The sequence below is a fragment of the Oncorhynchus nerka genome, linkage group LG12 (genome assembly GCF_034236695.1).
Source record: "Oncorhynchus nerka isolate Pitt River linkage group LG12, Oner_Uvic_2.0, whole genome shotgun sequence".
Taxonomy (NCBI): Eukaryota; Metazoa; Chordata; class Actinopteri; order Salmoniformes; family Salmonidae; genus Oncorhynchus; species Oncorhynchus nerka.
Window position 1 is genome coordinate 73721009 of NC_088407.1, and position 26415 is coordinate 73747423.

The following is a 26415-nucleotide window of genomic DNA, read 5'->3' on the forward strand; positions in this document are numbered from 1 at the left end:
TGTGTGTGTGTGTATGTGTGTGTGTGTGTGTGTGTGTGTGTGTGTGTCTTTGAGGGAAGAGTGTATGAGAGGAGAGGAGAGCAACAGGGTCAAAGCTGTGTGTGTCTGTGCTGCGCTGTGCCTTATTAGGGGACAGTGAGGTAAATTTACCCATGTTTTACATTCAGCATCACTCAAGGGAAATATAGTATCTACATATATTTCAGGATGATGTGTATCCCTGGAAATAATCCGAATTCATGCAAACATTAAAGTTGAGAAAAAATAGCTGTTCTCTTGGCACAACTTAGCCCAGGTATAAGGTAAGTTGAGCCACGGTACAGGGTAAGTTAAACCTCTTACACATTTCTGTACTGAATGAAATATTACCACTATGTATCATTTTTAAAACCATGTCTATCTTTATTTTCCAAACACAATTCAACAAATTGGCTTTTTTAGTATTTTAATCATGTTAAGCATCTTTTAAAACAAGCTTAACACCTAACAAACACTTTGTACTTTTATTTATTTGTATTTTTAACATAGGCTAGGCCCTGTTGTTACCTCATATCCCAGCGATAATGCCTTGCATTACACCGGAGGAGAAAACACTTACATTTGCTCAACTTGCCATTAGCTCAACCATTGGCTTAACTTACCTCATGGCCATTAGCTCAACCATTGGCTTAACTTACCTCATGGCCATTAGCTCAACCATTGGCTTAACTTACCTCATGGCCATTAGCTCAACCATTGGCTTAACTTACCTCATGGCCATTAGCTCAACCATTGGCTTAACTTACCTCATGGCCATTAGCTCAACCATTGGCTTAACTTACCTCATGGCCATTAGCTAAACCATTGGCTTAACTTACCTCATGGCCATTAGCTCAACCATTGGCTTAACTTACCTCATGGCCATTAGCTAAACCATTGGCTTAACTTACCTCATGGCCATTAGCTCAACCATTGGCTTAATTTACCTCATGGCCATTGGATCAACTTACCCCAAGGCAAACATTTCTACTATATTAGCCCACACTGCTACATGGATGCACTTGCATGCTAGGTTTAGGACCTCATATTGAAGCTTATAGCATCATGAAACCCCGAACACAATCAATTCAATCAGTTTTTTGGGCCTAACTTGCTTACCACTCTTCCATTATATTAGTTTCTTCCTTCACAAACTCCATGAAATTATGACCTGTGAAATGATTCATGTTATGTATGGTTTCCTAGAAACAAGGGAGGCTCAACTTACCCCTTTGGCTCAAACACAGATTTGAGTGACTCGTCTCTCCCTCTCCCTCTCCTTCCTTCTAACTCTCTTTCTCAATCTTTCTTTCTCTCGCTCTCTCTTTCCCTCTACCTCTCCTACTCCATGGTTCTCAGTCCTGTAGGTGAGAGGAAAAGGGGAGTGTTTGCTGACACTGGTTTCCACATGGGGTGTGTAGTGTAAGCAGACACTCCATCACTTTAACCAAACAATGTGTGAATACTCCCCCACATTAAATTATGTAGCTTCTCTCATTCCTCCCTACATCTTTCCCTCACTCCCTCTTCTATTCTTCATCATACCTAAAATCCTCTCTCCATCTCTCTCTCTACACCTCCTTCACCCCCCCCACACACTGAAATCCCAATCCCACTTCTGTGTATAGCTGTATATTAAGAATGATGGGCTGTTGGGTCTGAGTGTAGCTGTATATTAAGAATGATGAGCTGGTGGGACTGAGTATAGCTGTATATAAAAAGAAACAACAATACACTCAGTATACAGAAAATGTACGAAATTAAGAAATATCAGAATGAGCGACGTCAGAGACGGGAATATAAATCTATGTACTTACAGTATATAGTGTCACTGTCCCCACCAGTGACACCTGATTCAGACAGCACCTCTATACCTCTGTCCCCAGCAGCCTCTACCTTGTCTGTGTCTGGGACAGAGCAGAGGGCACCACCCATCCATAAGAGTTAGCAGGAAGTGGACAGCTGCTGACGGACTGTAATTCTAGGATGCCCTCCTCTCCTCTCCAGTGGTCAGCATTGTCTGTGTCTGTGTCCAGAGACAGGCTGTGTCCTCCAGAAGAAGTCATTCATTTGATTTAGGAGGCCATGATGCTTAACACAGTTAGCCTACCATTTATTATGTTGTTCTGTAATGCAGTTTATCTAACTGGGCATTGCCGTGTGTATGTCAATGACCGTGTGCGTGTGTGTGTCTGTGTATTTGTGTGTGTCAATGGCCGTGTGTGTGTGTCTATGTATGTGTGTGTGTGTGTGTTTGACCTTAAAAGCTCTGCAGGGTTCACATTTTATCTCTGTGTTACGGCTTTCAGTCCAGATCAGGTCCCACCTCTCTGTAATGAGCCCTCAGGGAGTGTGAGCGTGTGTGTGTGTGTGAGCGTGTGTGTGTGTGAGCGTGTGTGTGTGTGAGCATGTGTGTGTGTGTGTGTGTGTGTGTGTGTGTGTGTGTGTCTGAAAGAGCCAGTAGAAGAGCTGTGGGTATATATCTGTGGCATGTGTTTTATTATTTTATCAAAATTATTTTATCAATATTTATTGGGGGAAAAAATCTATACTTAAAACAAGTACTATGTGCATGTTTCAGTGTTACTTGCCCCGAAGCGAGCATAGACGTATTTTAGCTTGTCTGGTAGGCCTGGTCACTGGGCAGCTCTCGGCGGTGCTTCCCTTTGTAGTCTGTAATAGTTTGCAAGCCCTGCCACATCCGATGAGCGTCGTAGCCGGTGTAGTACGATTCGATCTTAGTCTACATATATCTACATATATTTCAGGATGATGTGTATCCCTGGAAATAATCAGAATTCATGTAAAGTTTTGAAAAAAATTGCTTGTCCAAAAAAAGTGGTCTCTTGGCACAACTTAGCTCAGGTATAAGGTAAGTTGAGCCACGGTACAGGGTAAGTTAAAACTCTTGCACATTTCTGTACTGAATTAAATATTACCACTACCTATAATTAAAAAAAACACGTCAATCTTTATTTTCCAAACACAATTCCACCATTTGGCACATCTCCTTTTTCTCCCCAATTTCGTGGTATCCAAATCAAATCAAATCAAATGTATTTATATAGCCCTTCGTACATCAGCTGATATCTCAAAGTGCTGTACAGAAACCCAGCCTAAAACATCAAACAGCAAGCAATGCAGGTGTAGAAGCACGGTGGCTAGGAAAAACTCCCTAGAAAGGCCAAAACCTAGGAAGAAACCTAGAGAGGAACCAGGCAATGTGGGGTGGCCAGTTCTCTTCTGGCTGTGCCGGGTGGAGATTATAACAGAACATGGCCAAGATGTTCAAATGTTCATAAATGACCAGCATGGTCAAATAATAATAAGGCAGAACAGTTGAAACTGGAGCAGCAGCACGGTCAGGTGGACTGGGGACAGCAAGGAGTCATCATGTCAGGTAGTCCTGGGGCATGGTCCTAGGGCTCAGGTCCTCCGAGAGAAAGAAAGAGAGAATTAGAGAGAGCATATGTGGGGTGGCCAGTCCTCTTCTGGCTGTGCCGGGTGGAGATTATAACAGAACATGGCCAAGATGTTCAAATGTTCATAAATGACCAGCATGGTCGAATAATAATAAGGCAGAATAATCAATTGATAATTACAATCTTGTCCCATCGCTGCAACTCCTTTACGGACTCGGGAGAGGTGAAGGTCAAGAGCCAAGCATCCTCCAAAACACGACCCTGCCAAGCCGCTCTGCTTCTTGACACGCTGCTCGCCTAACCCGGCCACACCAATGTGTCGGAGGAAACCGAAGTCAGCGTGCATGTGCCCAGCCAGCCACAAGGAGTCGCTAGAGCATGATGGGACAAGGACATCCCAGCCGGCCAAACGCTCCCCTATCCCAGACGACGCTGGGCCAGCAGGAGACCCATGGGATCGAATCCGGGTCTGTAGTGACACCTCAAGCACTACGATGCAGTGCCTTAGACGGGAGGCCCCAAGTAGGGCCTGTGTAGTTCCAGTGTAGGGCCCGTGTAGTGCCAGTGTAGGGCTTGTGTAGTGCTTGTGTAGTGCCAGTGTGGGGCTTGTGTAGGGCTTGTGTATTGTGTAGGGCTAGTGTAGTGCCAGTGTAGGGCTTGTGTAGGGCTTGTGTAGGGGTAATGTAGTGCCAGTGTAGGGGTAATGTAGTGCTCGTGTAGTGCCAGTGTAGGGCTTGTGTAGGGGTAATGTAGTGCTCGTGTAGTGCCAGCGTAGGGCTTGTGTAGTGCTTGTGTAGGGGTAATGTAGTGCTAGTGTAGTGCCAGTGTAGGGCTTGTGTAGGGCTAGTGTAGTGCCAGTGTAGGGCTTGTGTAGGGGTAATGTAGTGCTAGTGTAGTGCCAGTGTAGGGCCTGTAGTGCTTGTGTAGTGCCAGTGTAGGGCTTGTGTAGGGCTTGTGTAGTGCCAGTGTAGGGCTTGTGTAGGGCCTGTGTAGGGCTAGTGTAGTGCCAGTGTAGGGCTTGTGTAGGGCTTGTGCAGGGGTAATGTAGTGCTAGTGTAGTGCCAGTGTAGGGCCTGTGTAGTGCTTGTGTAGTGCCAGTGTAGGGCTTGTGTAGGGCTTGTGTAGTGCCAGTGTAGGGCTTGTGTAGGGCCTGTGTAGGGCTAGTGTAGTGCCAGTGTAGGGCTTGTGTAGGGCTTGTGCAGGGGTAATGTAGTGCTAGTGTAGTGCCAGTGTAGGGCCTGTGTAGTGCTTGTGTAGTGCCAGTGTAGGGCTTGTGTAGGGCTTGTGTAGTGCCAGTGTAGGGCTTGTGTAGGGCCAGGGCCCGGATGAATAAAACATCTTAAGTTAATTTCCCCCTTATCTTTTCCCTTAAAGTTTCCTTAACTTGAAGTAATTTGCAGAAAACATTTTAAGCAAATTCAATGGTTGTCTATGAGGTCTCTTAAGTGCTTCATTCAGTATGGATATTAATGTAAACAGTATTTGTGGAGGTGAATATATTGCTTTCCTCTGCCCTGGTTTCAAAAGGAAAACATCCACCAGCTAAACAATGGAAGGTGCACACACAATCCGTGGCTACAAAGCCCACTGGCTAGCTAGCTACCTACTCTGTAAGTTAGCTTGACATGCTAGAAAGTAATAGAAACCAGTTGAGAAGAAAGTAACTAAAATAAACATGTTTTATTATGTTCTGTATCATTTGGTTTCTTCTGTCTTGAATGTAGAAGTTATATTTTGCGATCTTGTGAGATCTTTGACAAGATGTTCATTCAGTGAATCATCTCCATGGTAACCAGAGAGTCTTTTGAAAGAAAAAAATATATATATTTAATATACTTTTTACCCCTTTTTCTCCCCAATTTCGTGATATCCAATTGATAGTTACAGTCTTGTCCCATCGCTGCAACTCCTGTACGGACTCGAGAGGCAAAAGTCGAGATCCAAGGTCGAGAGCCATCCGAAACACGACTCTGCCACTCCTGTTGACACACTGCTCGCTTAACCTGGAAGCCTTCTGCCTAGATGCCTTCAAACTACCGTGAAACCAAAGATTTTTATAATTAAACCAAGATAGACCGCAGCCTGTCATTTCCAATAGGAACAAATGAGTCAAAGTGGGCAGAACAAGCAAGGAAGTGGGTAGAGCCAAGCACGAGCTCGCAAGATCCTATTTGCGCGATCTAGCAGCATATGCATATTTCCGTTAGGGAACGCCTACTCTGTGAAGTGCGCGGGTGCAATAACTCAATTCACCTTTGCACTCCTTCTAAACAAAGCCATTTTTAAAAACTTTTACAAAGGGTAAAGTCTACAAAACTTAGTCCACTCTGTTCATAATATATTACAGTTTTAGGAACAGAAAACTGTATTGAGATCAAATGCTTTATAGACATTTCTGAATGTCGGCTAAAATCCACCTCGTTCCATCTTCTCCCACTGCCGGCCAGTGGGCTTCCTCTCACTACCATATTTGGTAGTGAGTGGAAATGCCAAGCGGATGTTTCACATTTTTACATCCGGTGAGATATCTGTCTCATTGTTCTCTTTCTTAAATGATGCAATTACCTTTAGGAAATGTTTGAGGGGCTCCATGCAACACCTTGAAACAATTCCCTGAGGTAAACCCTTAAGAGAAACACTTCAGATGTTTTATGCATCCGGACCCAGGACTCAGTCATCAGAACCTTATGCCCTCAGAGTCAGGCCGGGTCAGGTTACTACAGCGATCCTTTGAACTGGAGCGTAACAATACGGCACCGTTTGCCTGCCCCACCGGCCACTGTGAGTGTGTGTCCATGTGAGTGCGTTTTCCCTTCCCCACTAGCCTTTCTAGTCTAACTCCACCTACACGGTACTGTACTTGAAATCATTACTAGGTCGACCTTGCGGCTGTGTGTGTGGACATGAGTGTGTGTGTGGACATAAGTGTGTGTGTGTGAATGCATTTCCAGGGCCCCTGCTCTAACTCCCCCCTCACCGTAATTGAAATCATTCCTGTGTGAGTTCACCTCACTGAGCTCAGGGCCTTCTCCTTTATTGTACTGCTGTAAGGGGGTCTGCTATGAAGAGAGAGTAGGGATATACACTATCCCTATGTTACAGTCCTAAAGGAAGTGTTTTGTGTGTGTGTGTGTGTGTGTGCGTACGTGCGTGCGTGTGTGTGTGTGTCCAGAGGTACGGTAGGAGTCATTTTTTACTTGAGTTTTTAAAATGACAGGAGTAGTGGGGGAGGCAAGGTGACCTAATTTGATTTAAATCAATTCCATAACTGGAGGTCTATCTGGGTTTTACCCAACGGTTATGTTTGGAGTTTTAATGTCATGTACACAAGTAGTGAAAAAGCTTTGAACCCAACAATGCAGTAATCATTATCAGTGTAGAAGTAAAAATAACATAAGGTAGAACAAAAACACACGAGAAATAAGAAATAAGAAGAACATAAGTAAGTTATAATGTATACAGGGTCAGCCAGTTCTAATACCATATTTACAATGTGCAGGGATACTGGAGGGATAGAGGTAGATATGTACAGAGGTAAGGTGACTAGGCATCAGGATATGATAAACAGAGTAGTAGCAGCGTATATGATGATTGTATGTAAATGTGTGTGCATGTTATGTGTGTGTGTGTGTGTGTGAGCAAATTAAGTGAGTGTGTGTGTGTGTGTGTGTGTGTGTGTGTGTGTGTTGGAGTGTCAGTGTTGGTGTTAGACTTTATGCTTTTTATTTATTCTATTTAACCTTTATTTAAATAGGGAAGTCAGTTAAGAACAAATTCTTATTTATAATGACGGCCTACCAAAAGGTAACAGGCCTCCTGCGGGGACGCAGACTGGGATTAAAAATACGAATACATTAAATAAAAATATAGGACAAAACACACATCACGACAAGCATAGAGGTTCTGGATGGCTTTAACCCCTAATTCCCCACTGGCCCGAGGTCTATCTGTAAGGTTTAACCCCTAATTACCCACTGGCCTGAGGTCTATCTGTAGGGTTTAACCCCTGGTTACACACTGGCCCGAGGTCTATCTGTAAGGTTTAACACCTAATTACCCACTGGCCCGAGGTCTATCTGTAGGGTTTAACCCCTAATTACCCACTGGCCCCAGGTCTATCTGTAGGGTTTATAACCCCTTGTTACCCCCTTGTTACCCCTGCTAGCCGGCCTGTCTGCCTGGCTTTGGAGTTAGCTGCAGGGTACAGGACAGGACAGGTCAGCTGACCAGAGCAGTTCTACTGTAGTTAGATTAGAGGGTCACAAAAGGGCAAAGAGGCCTACAGGAGTTACAGGAGCCTTTCGCCTTTCCTCTCTCTCTCTCTCTCTCTCTCTCTCTCTCTCTCTCTCTCTCTCTCTCCCTCTCTCTCCCTCTCTCTGTCTCTCTCTCCCACTCCCTCTCTCTCTCTCTCCCTCTCTCTCTCTGCCTCTCTCTCTCTGCCTCTCTCTCTCTCTGCCTCTCTCTCTCTCTCTCTCTCTGCCTCTCTCTCTCTCTCTCTCTGCCTCTCTCTCTCTCTGCCTCTCTCTCTCTCTATCTGCCTCTCTCTCTCTCTGCCTCTCTCTCTCTCTCTCTCTGCCTCTCTCTCTCCCTCTCTCTGCCTCTCTCTCTGCCTCTCTCTCTTCTCTCTCTCTCTCTCTGCCTCTCTCTGCCTCTCTCTCTGCCTCTTTCTCTGCCTCTCTCTGCCTCTTTCTGCCTCTCTCTGCCTCTCTCTGCTTCTCTCTCCCTCTCTCTCTCTCCCTCTCTTGCTCTCTCTTCACCCTGTGGGGGATGAATCAAGTTAATCACTACGGTATCTGTCTGTCTGTGCCTCTCATTATCACAGCTGAGACAGAGACAGTCAGCGACAAACAGCCAGTCTAATGGCCATGAATGCCTTGGCTGTGTCATTGGTTCAATTTTTAATATACTGACACCTGGTGGTGGAGTAGATACAAGTTGCCGTAAGCAACCTGGCTTCACACTGTATTCACACTGAATTCACACTGTATTCACACTGTATTCACACTGTATGCCTTAATGCTCAAATTAGTTTGGTTTTTCAAATCTGTTTTGGAGTACTGACTGTCCAAACAGCAAGTTACAAGTGACCACATTGTATTTGTGTGTTCAGACAGCAGTCATTTGTTGACATGGCTACGCTAGTTGTCATAGTAACGATGGGTGTGTGCACAGTGGTGTAGGCTGATTGGTGGTGCTTTTTGGCTGTTTAGACAATAAAAGATAACAGATTCTAATAGGATATGCATATTTATTTTTTTGAGTCACTTCAGTCTGCCAATGTGAACAAGGCTTTACTGGCCCAACGCTCTTAACCGCTAGGATACCTGCAGCCTTTCTAGTGCACTAATGTTGACCGGGACCCATAGGGCTCTGTTCAAATCAATGCACTATATAGGGAATGTGGTGCCATTTGTGCCTCGACCCTTGTCCAGCAACAATGTAACTGGGTTTTTGTGATTTACTAGTCATAAGGTCAGAGGTTATATGGTACATGAGATGAACTCTGGCATGTGTCACGGCCTTCACATCTTTATGTCTACCAGCTAGACCATTAGTCTCCTTGGGATTGGTTCCACTGTCTAGTCTCCATCTCTTTCTTTCTCTCTCTCATTCCTTCAGAGGGAGTTATGGAGGAACAGGTGTGTTCCTTTGTATGGCAGAGAGATCCCCTCTTACTAAGTTTCAGTCATCACTAAGGTCATCGCACACACACACCTCTACAGGGCCTCCCCTCTCATTAAGGTAACTACTGAGACGGAGGATATAGCATGCTTATGCAGAGAGAGAGAACAGAGAGAGAGATAGAGAGAGAGAGATAGCGATAGAACACTACAGGGCCTCCCCTCTCATTAAGGTAACTACTGAGACGGAGGATATAGCATGCTTATGCAGAGAGAGAGAACAGAGAGAGAGATAGCGATAGAACAGAGAGAGAACAGAGATAGATAGAACAGGGAGATAGATAGAACAGAGAGAGATAGAACAGATAGAGAGAGGTGTGTGTGTGTGTAGGGCCTAATAATCACTGCCATTGCTGATACAGCCCATTTAAATAATGAAAACCAAGACGTTTTCGTGCCACTGAAGAATTCCAGAATTCCAGTGCTTTGGTTGATGTATTGGATATAGATCTCTCTAAAGGAAATAGTTGTGAAATCCGGTATTGAGTGTTGGGTATCAGCAGTTTACAGGAGAGAAAAAAGACAGCAATGTTGGTCTTAGTGGAGCGCTAACACAACATAATCCCCATGGGAGAGTCAACAATAGAACTGGTGGGGGATTAAGGCTGAGAGGACTGCTGAGCGTCACACAGAGGGACCCAGAGCCCAACTCAGTATACATCAAACACAACCTAATTGGTATTAACAGAGACTGGAGGGAATCTGTGGGCACACATGGGTCTTGGTCTATTGAACTCCATTGTTTCAGAGCCGGAATGGACACCAGGATTTAACAGAGGCTGCGTCCCAAATGGAATCCTGTTCTATATATAGTGTACTACTTTTGACCAAAGCCCTAGTAAATGTAGTTCACTTCAAAGGGGATAGGGTGCCATTTGGGAGACATACACTGTCATTGATATGAGACAGGCCTTGGATCAGTGGGACTGACTGACATTCTTTTCATTGATATTCTCTCTGCCTCTTTATTCTTCCAGGTAACTACATCAGGCAAATGGAGACCAAGGTCCTGGAGGATGACAACAAGCAGCTTCTATCACAGGTAAAACTCTCAGCTACTGTATGTTACCATGGTGAAAACTATCACCGCTCTGTTTTTCAATTTCCACTCTCTCTTAATGTCTCCCATTCTCACTTTCTCGAACCTAAACTCTCTCCATGTTTTCCATTCTCACTTTTTCAAACCTAAAATCTCTCGTGGGAGAGGCAGAGAAGGCAGTAGTGACGAGAGTGTCATTTTCAAAGTATAAACAGAGAATGAGAGAGATGTAGTGGGAGCTAATAGAGAAAGCTAAATATTGCCAAGTAATCGGCTACACAGAGGAGAGGAAGGAAGGGAGAGAGGGAGAGAGAGAGCTTGTTTCTACCTGCTGGGATGACATGGTTAAGTGAATAATTCAGCTCCACAGTGAAAGTGAACATCCATAATGGATTGGGATAAATGATGGGAGAGCAGGAGAACTCACTCATGGGATGAATGTTTCATTGCTTCTCATTGCCATTCTGTCTGGGGTCTGATTTCACATGAAAGGAATCCATGAGGAGCAACAACCAGAACACAAGCACACATTTGTACTATCTCTACTCTCTACTAGGAGATCTTAGAAAACATACACACAGGTTCACACACATTTACTCACACATGAATGCACACACATACACACTAAAGTACATACCCGAGAGAGATGGATACGACAGGGAAGAGAGTGCACTCAGAGTAGTAAAGAGTTTTAGTAACATTGTAATGACCAGAGGGAGCATCATTATGACATCAGCTAGAGGTGAATAGAATAGGTATGTGTCCCAAATGCCACCATCTTGGTTACTGTGGCAAACAATTCCCTCTTCGGACCACTGGTGAAATCCCCTCACAATGATCTCAAACTGTGTTTTTAATACACAATGAAATGAAACACAGACTACCCCTTGCTAATCAGGAGACTCTCTGGTATGTGGTGGTGGACTGTCATTACATATGCTTCATGGGAACCTGGTGAAAATGAAGGTTGTAGCACAGACTTTCTAAACCCAGAGGTGCAATATCACAAGACTTCCGGAAAAGTCTGCGAAACCGACCAGGCCGGGGTTTGGGGTTTGAGAAGTCAATGAGAGAAGTGAAAAATTCTTCCTTAGTTGTTCATTTTCTTGAAATTTAATGGCACAACCTAGATTTCAGCCAATGTCTTAAGTAGTTGAACTTGTTATTACTCCAACCTCATGAACGTGACAAACTGACACATTTTAATTTCAACTTTATATCGAAGAAGTGCCTTTGATTTGATGGCCTGAACATGCGCAGTTCGGCGAAAGACGACTTTTAGAACCGTGTTTCTACGCATGAGCTTAGCTAGCCAATATCGCCATGACATCGCCTACAAAGATTTCTATTGGAGAAGCAGTTTCTGCCTATCTTCATACTGTACTGTCTTTGGTTGTAATGTGGCTAGCCACTGGATGGCTCTGAATGCACTGTCGGTATGCAGCCAAAGTTACTAACCACTTTTGGAGTTAATTCATGCTCTCAAATCGTATCCTGATGTCAACAGCAAATGAGAGTTGTATTCATAACGTGGCTAACTTAGCTAGATACAGTACATTTAGAAAAAACAAGTTATATTAACTGGCTAGCTAGCTAGCGTTAGCAATAGGGATGCCTAATATATCGGTGAACATATCGTAATCGGACGATATTAGCTAAAAATGCCAACATCGGTATCGGCCCGATGTCTAGTTTAACTGTTGTCAATGCTACCATCCATACCTATATAACGTAGGTACATGACGTAATGACGCCACGTAAAGTTTTGTGCTACACGTGCAACACAGCATTCCTAACCTAGCCCACAATGTCTGCTGTGTGGATCGAGCAGTCAACAAGTCGAGCTGTCATTTGAAAGAGTAAGAACATTTCAGCAAGTCAACTCAAAGGTGAAATCCATTAAAGCCAAGATAATGGAATTCATTGCCATTGACAATCAACCGTTCTCTGTCGTGGGTGATGTTGGCTTTCGCCGGCTGGTCGAGCACCGGTACACACTACCAAGTGAGCTATTTTTCAGACGTTACCCTACCGGAGTTACACAGTAATGGCGTCACTGCTATTAGCTTCACGACATACATACTATGGAATGCCATTTGGGTCTTTGCGTGTCAATAAAGATACAGTAGCACTGTCAAAGCTGTACAAAAAAAGTCTGCAAACAAGCGACACAGGCCACGAACGATGTGTTTACAATACCGCGTTGGTAATAAAGCATACTTTCTTCAACCGCAACTTCTGGGGTAGCTAGCACCAATACAAACAGACTGAAAACAATGACCAGTGGAAACTGCAGTCATTTTCATTATTCTTAGCAATGATTTAGGAATTATTGTAAGTATTAGCTAGGTTGCCACTTATTGTTCTCATATTGAAATTGAACTTCAGTTCATGAAAATAAATAGCTAGCCAGCTACTTAACCCTGTTGCCCAAAGCTAACGTTATAAGCAGCCAGCTAGCTTCATCTGGCTAGTGAGGCTCGACCGGACCGGGTTATGTGTTGTGAAGCTAGCCACAATAAGGATTAGGCACAGTCGTGTAATTTGTGGTTTGCCTTCAAAGTAAAAGTATGTCATTGACAGTGATGCAAATTAATACAAATAGTAGAATGCCATACTTTTATTTTGAAGGCTAACCGCAAAGTCCACTCTTGTGGCTAGTCCTTCTTGTGGCTAGCTTCACATAGATGGGTCCGACCACCATTAATCAAATAAGAACTGTCTTATAAATTAGGGTTATTTTAGATGATGACACCTAGATTATGTTGTTTTGCTATGTTTTTGGGGAAGAACATTGTTTGTATCCATGAGCTAGCTAGCTTTTGTTTTATGACCAGCACTGTAGGTGCGCGAGACAACTTTACCAGCATCATAGCATACGTATTGATGAATCATTGTGATATATGAAATACGAGTGATAGTATAATCAATGTGTAATAATTACCGAAAAAATGTATGAACACGTTAAATTATTATGTGACGTGCAGTCATATTCAGGTCCTGATTGGTCAACAAGCTTATACTGTTATTTGAAGTGTATCTTTTTTGACACGCAAAGACCCAAACGGTGTTCCACAGAAATCCTGGTTGAGAAAGAAACGACTAAACAAATGAACAACGAAACAGCACAGCAAGTAATTGAAAGAAATAGGTTTTGATTATGTTTTACTGGTAATAGGGACATACGTAAATGCAACAAAATAACTTTTTGGTCAGTGTGGTGTGTGTGTAACCTTTATTTAACTAGGCAAGTCAGTTAAGAACAAATTCTTATTTACAGTGAAGACCCGGACGGCGCTGGGCCAATTGTGCGCTGCCCTATGGGACTCCCAGTTACGGCTGGATGTGATACAGCCTGGATTCGAACCAGGGACTGTAGTGACACCTCTTGCACTGAGATGCAGTGCCTAAGTCCACTGCGTCCATGTGTGTGTGTTAACTATTTAACTGTACTAGAATGCTTAAAAGGCTGCAAAAATGTTAAATATCAGTTATCGGTATCTGATGGGCAAAAATGTCATATCGGTGCATCACTAGTTAGCAATATTGGGTGGTCAATAAGACTGAGAGCTGAGCCAGCAAACAATGAAACAAAATTATCATTTCAGGCTCTGTATTTTAAGAATCACAGAAGCAAGTACCCCTGGTGCCCTGTAAAATAATTTATCCATTTAAACAGACTTTTGGGATGAAAACTCTGTTTTTGTAATTCCCTGAATGGCTGTGATGAGTTTCTGGTCCGAGGTGTTGGACTCTAAAGGGAATAGGGAATAGGGTGTCATTTGGGTCACAGATATGAGTGTCCTATTGATGTAGACATTTCTCCATACATACAGCTCTGTGATTACATAATACACATACTGCTGTCGTAAGAGACTTCACTACGGAGATTTGTTGCTAAACAACCAACCCGTCTATGGAGATAGTACTGTCATCCCACTGAACCTAACCCATAACACCAATGAGAACAGAGAGCGACAGAGAACCTCCCTGAACAACATATATTTCAACAAATTGGCGAGGGCACTAGAACAGACTGCAGCACCTAGCCTCACCTGACTAGAATCTGAAGTCAACTGGCTACTGTTTGCTGATGATCTGGTGCTTCTGTCCCCAACCAAGGAGAGCCTACAGCAGCACCTAGATCTTCTGCACAGATTCTGTCAGACCTATACCATAAGTGAATCTCATTAGGACAAAAATAATGGTGTTCCAAAAAAGGTCCAGTTGCTAAGACCACAAATACAAATTCCATCTAGACAACGTTACCCTAGAGCACACAAAAAACTATACCTACCTCGGCCTAAACATCAGCACCACAGGTAACTTCCACAAAGCTTTGAACGATCTGAGAGACAAGTCAGGAAGGGCATTCTACGCCGTCAAAAGGAGCATAAAATTCGACATCCCAATTAGGATCTGGCTAAAAATACTTGAACCAGTTATAGAACCCATTGCCCTTTATGGTTGTGAGGTGTGGGGTCCGCTCACCAACCAATAATTCAAAATTAGGTGAAATACCACAGTGTGCCATCACAGCAAGATTTGTAACCTGTTGCCACAAGAAAAGGGCAACCAGTGAAGAACAAACACCATTGTAAATACAACCCATATTTATGTTTATTTATTTTCCCTTTTGTACTTTATGTAATGCAATTCCTCTTCTTCAGAGGAGTCACAAGGATCAGACCAATGTGCAGCATGGTAATTGTCCATAATGATATATTTAATAAATCAACTGCACAAAATAACAAAAGTACAAACAAATAGCCGTAACAGTCCCGTATGGTGAAAACACTAACACAGGATACAACCACCCACAAAACACAACAGAAAACAGGCTACCTAAATATGGCTCCCAATCAGAGACAACTACTGACACCTGCCTCTGATTGAGAACCATACTAGGCCAAACACATAGAAATATAACAACAGAACAAAACATAGAAAAACAACATAGAATGTCCAGCCCAACTAAAATAAAGACATAAAAAAGGAACTAAGGTCAAAACGTGACACTTTAAAACACTATACATAGCCATAATATAACATTTTGTTGTGACTTATTATCATTAATGCGATGACTGTTAACTTATCAAATCAATGAACTATGTTTAATTGATTACGTGATTAAATTAATAATGTTACAATTAACTCAGTAACTTGGGGCACCACGGGAAAACCTATTTAACAAGTTACTATCTCCCGAATTATACTCTTATAAGATATATTCATATCTATAGATAACAGTCACTTATTCATGTATGTTTACCTCATATCAGTCTCATTCTGAACGTCGTAATATTCTATTAATCTACACGAACCCTAGTCTACATGATGACTCAGTTTACACAAATTGGCTTAATTATTTATTTACTAACTAATGAAATAATCACACAGAAATATGTAAACACACACAATAAAGGTTGAATTGATTACTAACATAATGCAATGAAAAGTCCCTAGTGGACTAACCCGATATGATGTCTGGTTACACTATGAAAAGGTGGGGAACGAAAGAGCGGGAGAAGGAGAGAAAGGAATTTTATTGTACATACAGTTGAATAATACGCTCATCGTTAATATGGATATTTAGCATCCCCAACAACCGCTCATTCGGATTTAGAAATGCAATGTACATATTTACGCTTGTATGTCTTTGTCATCTCTCTCTGTTGAAATTGTCCATTCCATCTGCGATGAATAGTTCAACAGAAAGTCTCTGGTTGTGTAAGTCTCTGGTTGTCCACTAGAGATCACCATGTCCTTAGTAGTTGTAGTAGTAGCTTTCTTTCTTCTGGAAGACTAGTAGATACATCAGACGTTCCAATGGTTGTTTGATGAGATCTTCCTCGTGTCTTTGGTCAAAGTTCTAGACTACTTTACATGCAGAGCTGCAGGTTCTGAGCTACACTCATTCCAGTGTCCTGAGGCAGAGGGATGCAATTTATTTTATCCCAGGCATGAGGATACAAAACACATGCTGGCCATTTTCAATTATACGATAGATTGGGTATAAATGAACTGACATCTGCTGTCTTACAAGGTGTTCTAAAATGGCCTATTGACAATCCTCAGCATCAAGCCTCTCAACTTCTGTGCTGAGCTCCTCTCTATTGTACAGATATCAGCAGCACATTTTCTCCTCTTGGACTTCTGTGTGCACTGTCTACTCCTCTAAATGTGTTCTCTCTCTTCCTCTTGCTGCTCTCTCTCCCCCCCTCTCTCGCTCTCTCTTCCTCTTGCTGCTCTCTCTCCCCCTCTCTCTCAGCAGTCTAAAAGTGGTGATCTGAAGAGTCTGAGGAAGGGCTTCTACCACTCTGAGTCTCAGCTCTCACAGTACCAGCAAGACCCACTGCAGAATGTACGTACAGTATGGTGCCAAACCACTCCCTCTCCCAGCCCTGACCTCTCTGTTTGGCTCTGTGGATAAATCCTAGCTACCAGAAAACCGTATCTGTTTTGAGCCGATTTGCAGTATATTTGAATTGAACAACAATTACAGGTCGCAGCGGTAACGGTCACCATAGCAGTGGTCACCAAAGCAGAGGTCTTTGTGGCAGCAGCATTGTTGTTTTATGTTCTCACTCCGGCTGATAAGGGTCAAGGTCAGGGGTCATGATCTGTCAGGAAAGATCAAAGCCAACTGGGAAAAAACACACACATGGGGGACACATTCAGAGAGAGAGAGAAAGAGAGTTCTGGAAGCTCAGACATTTGGAAAGCATTTCCTGAGTCTCAAAGACTCACACAAGGTTGAAACCAGTCCACAGATTTCTATCCCTACATCGGTACTTTCTTCCTCTTATTGCGGCCTTAACTCCTTTGAAGTGCTTTAAGAGTTTCCCTCGCTGACTTCAGTATCACTTCACAGACTTGCTTTGAACTGGACTTTCAAACACTCTCAAACCTTCTCCAGCTCCTCTACATTTAAAGGTGTATCCTCTACATTTAAAGGTGTACGATCCCAATTTCCAATATCAAATCAAATGTTATTAGTCACATATACATGGTTAGTAGATGTTAATGCGAGATGAGCGAAATGCTTGTGCTTCTAGTTCCAACAGTGCAGTAATATCTAACAAGTAATCTAACAAATTCACAATGACTACCTTGTACACACAATGTAAGGGGATGAAATAAGAATATGTACATATAAATATATGGATGCGTGATGGCCGTGCTGATGTCTTGAGATGTTGCTTCAATATATCCACATCATTTTCCTTCCCTCATGATGCCATCTATTTTGTGAAGTGCACCAGTCCCTCCTGCAGCAAAGCACCCCCACAACATGATGCTGCCACCCCCGTGCTTCATGGTTGGGATGGTGTTCTTCGGCTTGCAAGCCTCCCCCTTTTTCCTCCAAACATAACGATGGTCATTATGGCCAAACAGTTCTATTTTTGTTTCATCAGACCAGAGGATATTTCTTCAAAAAGTACGATCTTTGTCCCCATGTGCAGTTGTAAACCATAGTCTGGCTTTTTTATGGTGGTTTTGGAGCATTGGCTTCTTCCTTGCTGAGCAGTCTTTCAGGTTATGTTGATATAGGACTCGTTTTACTGTGGATATAGATCGTTTTGTACCCGTTTCCTCCAGCATCTTCACACGGTCCTTTGCTGTTGTACTGGGATTGATTTGCACCAAAGTATGTTCATCTCTAGGAGACAGAATGCGTCTTCTTTCTGAGCGGTATGACGGCTGCTTGGTCCAGGTAGTTTGCCCCTGGTGATGCGTTGTGCAGACAGCACTATCATCTGGGGAGCCTTGTGGTTGAGGGCAGTGCAGTTGCCTTACCAGGCAGTGAAACAGCCCGACAGGATGCTCTCAATTGTGCATCTGTAAATGTTTGTGAGGGTTTTTGGTGACAAGCCAAATTTCTTCAGCCCCATGAGGTTGAAGAGGCACTATGTTCAGCTAGGGGCCGGCAGCCTTGCGAGGGTTAACACGTTTAAATATTTTACTCACGTCGGCCATGGAGGAGAATACACAGTCTTTGGTAGTGTGCCGTGTCGGTGGCATGGTATTGTCCTCAAAGCGAGCAAAAAAGTTGTTTAATTTGTCTGGGAGCAAGACATTGATGTCCGCGACAGGGCTGGTTTTCTTTTTGTAATCCGTGATTTTCTGTAGACCCTGCCACATATGTCTCGTGTTTGTGCCGTTGAATTACGACTCAACTTTGTCTCTGTACTGACGCTTTGCTTATTTGATTGCCTTGCAGAGGGAATAACTACACTGTTTTTATTTGGTCATGTTTCCAGTCCCCTTGCTATGATTAAATGCGCTGGTTCACACTTTCAGTTTTGTGCGAATGCTGCCGTCAATCCTCTGTTGCTGGTTAGGGAAGGTTTTAATAGTCACAGTGGGTACAACATCTCCAATGCACTTCCTAATAAACTCACTCACGGAGTCAGGCTATACGTCAATGTAATTGTCTGAGGCTACCTGGAACATATCCCAGTCCACGTGATCGAAGCAATCTTGAAGTGTGGAATCCGATTGGTCAGACCTGCGTTGGATATACCTAAACACGGTCTCTTCCTGTTTTAGTTTCTGCCTATATGAGAGGAGCAACAAGATGGAGTCATGGTCAGATTTGCCAAAGGGAGGGTGTGGGAGGGCCTTGTATTCATCACTGAAGTTAGAGTAGCAGTGGTCCAGCACAATCAATGTGCTGGTAGAATTTAGGTAGCCTTGTTCTCAAATGAGATTTGTTAAAATCCCCAGCTACAATAAATGCAACCTCAGGATATATGGTTTCCAGTTTACATAGAGTCCAGTGAAGTTCTTTCAGGGCCGTCGAGGTATCTGCTTGGGGGGTATACTATAATCTAAAATAATTATTTTGCTATATCATGCAGTCAACATTTGATTGTAAGAAATTCTAGGTCAGGTGAACAAAAGGACTTGAGTTCCTGTATGCTGTTATGATTACACCATGATTCGTTAATCATGAGGCATACACCCCCGCCCTTCTTCTTACCAGAGAGATGTTTGTTTCTGTTGGCGCGACACATGAAGAAACCCAGTGGCTGTACCAACTCTGACAACATATCCCGAGTGAGCCATGTTTCCATGAAATGAAATGAATGTTACAATCTCTGATGTCTCTCTGGAAGGCAACTCGTGCCCTAATTTCGTCCACCTTGTTGTCTAGTGACTGGACATTGACGAGTAATATGCTCAGAAGCGGTGGATGGTGTGCTCACCTTCTAAGTCTGACCAGGAGGCCCCTCCGCCTTCCTCTCCTGCGGCAACAACGTTGTTTTGGGTCGGCCTCTGGGATTAGATCCAATGTCCAGCATGGAGGTCCGAACAAAGGATTCACTTCGGGAAAGTTGTATTCCTGGTCGTGATGTTAGTAAGTTGACGTCGCTCTTATATCCAATAGTTCTTCCCGGCTGTTTGTAATACACTTAAGATTTTCTGGGCTAACAATGTAACAACAAAAAAAATACAAATTACTGCATTGTTTCCTAAGGACTTGAAGCGAGGCGATCATCTCTGTTGGCACCATCTTGCAATAATGAATGTCAGTCTCCAGTATATGCACTTTTACTCCAGCCCTGCCTCTGCTCTGCCTCTTCCACATTCCACCCTGAGTGTTAAGAGACCATAACCTCATGTCTTTAATGTAAACACAGCTCAGACTTTACCCAATAACCCAGTGTAATAAAGTAGACCTTACAACAGCAATACATCATGTTAACCCTAACTTCCACCCCTCATTCTGTTTATCTAGCTTTGATTCTATCATGAATCAAGGTAAGACCCAAGTGCAGACTGTGTGAAGTAACAATGTTTATTGTAACCACAGGGCCATGCAAACGACAGGTCAAGGCAGTCAGGGGTCGATAATCCAGAGTAGGAGCAATGGTACAGGACGGCAGGCAGGCTCAGGGTCAGGGACAGGCAGACTTCAGTAATCCAGAGTAGGAGCAAAGGTACAGGACGGCAGGCAGGCTCAGGGTCAGGGACAGGCAGACTTAAGTAATCCAGAGGTGGAGCAAAGGTACAGGACGGCAGGCAGGCTCAGGGTCAGGGACAGGCAGACTTCAGTAATCCAGAGTAGGAGCAAAGGTACAGGACGGCAGGCAGGCTCAGGGTCAGGGACAGGCAGACTTCAGTAATCCAGAGGTGGAGCAAAGGTACAGGACGGCAGGCAGGTTCAGAGATGGGCAGAGTAGTCAGGCGGACGGGTACAGGGTCAGGACAGGCAAGGGTCAAAAACCAGGAGGATGAGAAAAAAGAGGCTGGGAAAAGACTGGAGCTGACAGGACGAATGCTGGTAAGCTTGACAAACAAGGTGAACTGGCACAGACAGACAGAAAACACAGGCATTTGGTATTTTATTAGGATCTCTATTAGCTGTTGCAAAAGCAGCAGCTACTCTTCCTGGGGTCAACACAAAATCTGAAACATAATACAGAATGACATAATAAAGAACATCAATAAACAAGAACAGCTCACGGACAGAACAACATACATTTTTTTTAAAGGCACACGTAGCCTACATATCAATGCCTATACACAAACTATCTAGGTCAAATAGGGGAGAGGCGTTGTGCTGCAAGATGTTGTTTTATCTGTTTTTTGAAACCAGGTTTGCTGTTTATTTGAGCAATATGAGATGGAAGGAAGTTCCATGCAATAAGGGCTCTATATAATACTGTACGTTTTCTTGAATTTGTTCTGGATTTGGGGACTGTGAAAAGACTCCTGGTGGAATGTCTGGTGGGATAAGTGTGTGTGTCAGAGCTGTGTGTAAGTTGACTATGCAAACAATTTGGGATTTTCAACACAATGTTTCTTATAAAAAGAAGAAGTGATGCAATCAGTCTCTCCTCAACACTTAGCCAATAGAGACTGGCATGCATAGTATTAATATTAGCCCTCTGGTTACAATTAAGAGCAAAACGTGCCGCTCTGTTCTGGGCCAGCTGCAGCTTAACTAGGTCTTTCCTTACAGCACTGGGCCACATGACTGGACAATAATCAAAATTAGACAAAACTAGAGCCTACAGAACTTGCTTTTTGGAGCGTGGTGTAAAAAAATCTCTTTATTACGGCTAGACCTTTCCCCATCTTTGCAACCATTGAATCTATATGTTTTGACCATGCCAGTTTACAATCTAAGGTAACACCAAGTAATTTAGTCTCCTCAACTTGTTCAACAGCCAAACATTCATTACCAGATTCAGCTGAGGTCTAGCACTTAAGGAATGATTTGTACCAAATACAATGCTCTTAGTTTTAGAGATGTTTAGGACCAGTTTATTACTGGCCACCCATTCCAATACAGACTGCAACTCTTTGTTAAGGGTTTCAGTGACTTCATTAGCTGTGGTTGCTGATGCGTATATGGTTGAATCATCAGCATACATGCTTTGTTTAATGCCAGTGGTAGGTCATTGGTAAAAATAGAAAATAGTATAGTGCCTAGAGAGCTGCCCTGCGGTACACCACACTTTACATTTTTGACATTAGAGACGCTTCTATTAAAGAAAACCCTTTGAGTTCTATTAGATAGATAGCTCCGAATCCACGATATGGCAGAGGTTGAAAAGCCATAGCGCTTACGTTTTTTCAATACCCAGAGGATAAGTGGAGAATATGGGCAACACCTGGAGGGGGTGGAGACAAGCACAAATACAGGTGAAACAGATCAGGGCGTGACAAATTCTCTAGCCCAGCTGGAGACTAAAGCTGAAGACTCTCTTTCTCTCTCAATTCAATTCAATTCAATTCAATGGGCTTTACTTTCTCTCTCAAGTCAATTCAATGGTCTTTCTCTCTCTCTCAAAGTGAAATAAACAATAAACCATGACCAGTAAACATTACGCTCACAAAAGTTCCAAACAAATTAAGACATTTCAAATGTCATATTATGTCTATATAGGGTGTTTGAACAATGTGCACATAGTTAAAGTACAAAAGAGAATAAATTAACTCTGTCTTCCCCCTCTCTCTTTCTATCTCTCTCTCTTTATTTCTCTCTCTATATGTCTGTCTCTCTGTCTCTCTCCTTTATAGCCCAGAGATTTCACCTGTCTCTCTGTTGCTTCCATGTTTAACCAGAGGTCGTCCCTTAAAGACTACTAATTAAATTAGCGTCCCTCCTTACAGAAGGGCAAAGACACCCTCTGCTCTCTCCTTCTCTTTCATCCCCCTCTCCAGCTCTCACCTTGGGGGCGTCATTGTCCTCATTCTTAATCCCTCTTCTTCCTTCTTATCCTCTTCCTCCATCATCCTTTCCTCTCTACCCCCCCCCCCACACACACACACACACTCCTCCTCCTCCTCCAGCAGTAATGCAGAGAGGGGAGAGAGAGAGGACAAGAGAAGAGGGAGAGGAGAAGAGGGGGAAGGAAGAGAAGGGAGAGAACATAGGAGGCTGTGAAAGGAGAGGAGAGAAGTGAGGATGTAAGGAAGAGAGACTGAAGGAGAGGAGAGGGAGCAGAGACAGATGAGAGGAGAGGAGACAGAGGAGAGGCGAGGAAAGAGGAGAGGAGAGGAGAGGAGAGGAGAGGAGAGGAGAGGAGAGGAGAGGGAGCAGAGACAGAGAGAGGCGAGGAGAGGAGAGGAGAGACAGAGAGAGGAGAGGAGCAGAGGAGAGGCGAGGTGAGGAAAGAGGCGAGGAGAGGAGAGCAGAGAGAGGAGAGGAGAGGAGAGGAGAGGAGAGGAGAGGAGAGGAGAGGAGAGGAGAGGAGAGAGCAGAGACAGAGAGAGGAGAGGAAACAGAGAGCAGAGACAGAGGGAGGAGAGAGAGCAGAGACAGAGAGAGGAGAGGAGAGGAGAGAAGAGAGGAGAGGAGAGGGAGCAGAAAGAGGAGAGAGAGCAGAGCTAGGAGAGAAGAGAGAGGAGAGTACTCTTCTTTAGCTAATCAGAACTCTGATTGGTCCTGATAAAAAAAACTTTGGAGTCATCATGGTAACCACTCAGGTAAAAAAGAATAAGAGTATGGCGTGTGCAAAAAGTGTGTGTGTGTCTGTTTTGGAATGAAATACAGACCGACTTTAGACTCCTGTCCTGATTAGCATGGCTTTGAACTTCAACTTCAAACACAGAAGGTGACGCTTTGAATAACGCATCATATCTCTCTCTCTCTCAATTCAATTTCAATTTAAGGGGGTTATTGGCATGGGAAACATGTTTAAATTGCCAAATCAAGTAAAATAGATAATAAACCAAAGTGAAATAAACAATAAAAAATGAACAGTAAACATTACACTCCAAAAGAATAAAGACATTTCAAATGCCATATTATGACTACATACATGGTTGTAATGATGTGAAAATAGTTAAAGTACAAAAGGGAAAATAAATCTGAGTGAAATATGTGTCTCTAATTTGGTCATACATTTGGCATGAGGTTAGTAAGTACAGCTCAGTTTCCACCTCATTTTGTGGGCATTGTGAACATAGCCTGTCTTCTCTTGCGATCCAGATCTACCTACGGCGGTCTTTCTCAATAGCAAGGCTATGCTCACTGAGTCTGTACATAGTCAAAGTGTTCCTTAAGTTTGGGTCAGTCACAGTGGTCAGGTATTCTGCAACTGTGTACTTTCTGTTTCAAATATTTTTATTAAACACACACAAGAATGGTGTATAGGTATACATGACAGGTATACAATTCTTATCTAAACATAAAAGAGCATACAGGAACAACAAGACCCAGAGTTCTGGGTGCAGAACAAATAATACAAAACACGACATACAAAACAAGGACACGTAGAAAGAAAGAGGGAAGATGTCCCCCCCCCCCATCCCCTATCCCCCCCCCCCCCCCCCCAACTGCTCGGGTGGTAGGGCCAGCACACGCTGCCCAAAGGTAGATTAAAATATTACAATTGAGAGTGCGTTAATAAGTACAAATTCACAGCGCCGACTCGTCCAAGTAGGAGAGGAAAGGCTGCCAGATTTGATCAAAAGTTGATAATTTATTGTTCAGAATATATCTAATTCGTTCTAAGTGTACAGTGTTTGCCAATTCACTGAGCCATAATTTGGTAGAGGGCGCTTCCCTCCTTTTCCAAAACAACAAGATTCGTTTTTTTGCCGAGATGAGACCATACGAGATTAGTTGTTTTTGGGGGTTGGTTAATCCGTTTAGGGACTCAGATACACCCAGGATTATCAGAAGCGGGTCTGGATCTATTGAAGTCTTCAAAACTTCAGAGAGGATCCTAAAAATTCCACACCAATAACCATGCAAGCTAGAGCATAGGGCAAAGCAGTGGAGTAGTGTACCCTGCGTAGCCTGACATTTATCACATGTAGGGGATGTGTCAGGAAATATCCTATGCAGTTTAGTTTTGGAATAGTGTAATCTGTGTAATACCTTGAATTGTATGAGACGATGTCTGGAATTAATGGAGCATGTGTGGATATACTCCAAGCTCTCTTCCCAGTCTGCCACTGAGATGTCAGTCCCTAGTTCTTCCTCCCATTTTGCCTTGATGGCATCAGTAGAATGTGTGCTAACAGATTGAAAAGCATCATATAGACGCAATATCAGTTTATCTGAGGTGGGGCATATTTTTATGCATCCGTCAAACATGGAAGGTTTAGCATTCCCAAATGTTGGGAGGTGTTTTCTAACGTAGTCTCTAATTTGTAGGTATCTGAAAAAATTACTTCTGGGAAGATTATAAGTTTCCCTCAGCAGCTCAAAGGAAGCAAAGGTCCCTTCTATGTATAAATCCCCTATGGTACTTATCCCCAACTCTCCCTTAGAAGGGGCAAAGGAGGGATTCCTGGCGACAGGGAGCATGAATGACATTGGTCTGAGCTCAAAGCGGACTTTAATTTGCTTCCAGATTCGGACTGTGCTATGTATTATAGGATTGTTACAATAAAGTGACATCTCCAGATTGACAGGCGACAAAATCACAGCACCAATAGAGAAGGGGTGACACTCCTCACGCTCCATACTAAGCCAGCTGGGTGCCGGGAGTACGTCATCCAACAGAAACGTAACAATGCGGAGGTTAGCGGCCCAGTAATAAAATATAAAATTTGGGAGAGACAATCCTCCTTCCATCTTGGATTTACAGAGGTGTTTTTTACCTATCCTGTGTGTTTTATAATCCCAGATGAAAGGATTGATAATTGAGTCCAGTTGTTTATGAAAGGATTTAGGTATGAATACTGGGATGTTCTGATATAGGTAGAGCAGTTGTGGGAGGAAGACCATTTTAATGGCATTAATTCTTCCGAGCAGAGAAATTGGGAGAGTTCTCCAAAATAGTATGTTTGCTTTGAGTTTTTGTATCAGAGGGGAAATTCTCTTTAAATAGTAAGGAGTATTGTTTGGTAACTACAATTCCTAGGTAGGTAAATTTTTCTGAAGATAACTTAAATGGGAGATGTTCTAGCCAGGAGGTATTTTGCGACCGTATGGGCATTAATTCACTCTTGTTCCAATTTATTCTGTATCCCGAGAAGGTACCAAACAAATTGATCACATCAAGAATAGCTGGGATACTAGCCTGGGGTTCTGTTACATAGAGGAGGATGTCATCTGCGTATAGGGAGATCTTATTTAGAGTATCTTTAGTATTATAGCCGTGTATTGCTGCATGAGATCTAATCGTCTGAGCGAGCGGTTCGATAATTAGGGTGAAGAGCATAGGCGACAGCGCACAACCCTGCCTTGTCCCCCTGTTGAGGTTAAATCGGGGCGACAATGATTGGTTAGTGAGTATTCTGGCACAGGGGTTCCTATATAAAAGCTGGATCCAATTTATGAACCTATCTCCAATATTACATTTCTGTAGGACCTTGAATAGATAGGGCCACTCAACTTGGTCAAAGGCCTTTTCGGCGTCAAGAGATATGACGGCAAGGTCCACGTTGGGTAACCTCTGAGAATACATAATATTGAAGAGGCGCCTGAGATTGAAGAATGAGTTTCTGTTAGGGATAAAGCCGGTCTGATCCGAATGGACCAATTTGCCAATTAAAGTGCTAAGCCTGTTAGCCAGAGTTTTTGCTAAAATCTTTTGGTCTGTATTAAGGAGAGATATTGGTCTGTATGACCCTACCTCTTCTGGATCTTTACCCTTCTTATGTATAACTGTAATGAACGCTTCGTCCAAAGTAGAAGGGAGAGCTCCATCCTCATTGGCCTGAATCAACATTTTGTGCAGATAGGGGGAGAGCATGTTGCTGAATGTTTTATAGAATTCACCAGGGTATCCATCTGGGCCCGGGGTCTTGCCACTCTTTAGAGATTTAATTGTTTCTCGGA

The 26415-nt window shown here is 43.2% G+C and overlaps 1 protein-coding gene across 3 annotated transcripts in view; it reads left to right on the plus strand.

The window, feature by feature from the left end:
* LOC115138720 (coiled-coil domain-containing protein 85C-A-like) overlaps positions 1 to 26415 on the plus strand; it is a 135931-nt gene that overhangs the window by 87553 nt on the left and 21963 nt on the right. The window contains exons 2-3 of one of the 3 annotated variants that reach the window (XM_029675860.2): positions 10099 to 10163; positions 16435 to 16524. In XM_029675860.2, the coding sequence (XP_029531720.1) occupies positions 10099 to 10163; positions 16435 to 16524 (155 nt within the window). Of the gene's footprint in view, positions 1 to 10098; positions 10164 to 16431; positions 16525 to 26415 lie in introns of all 3 variants that reach the window. The other 2 variants (XM_029675859.2, XM_029675861.2) reach the window with 2 other exon arrangements.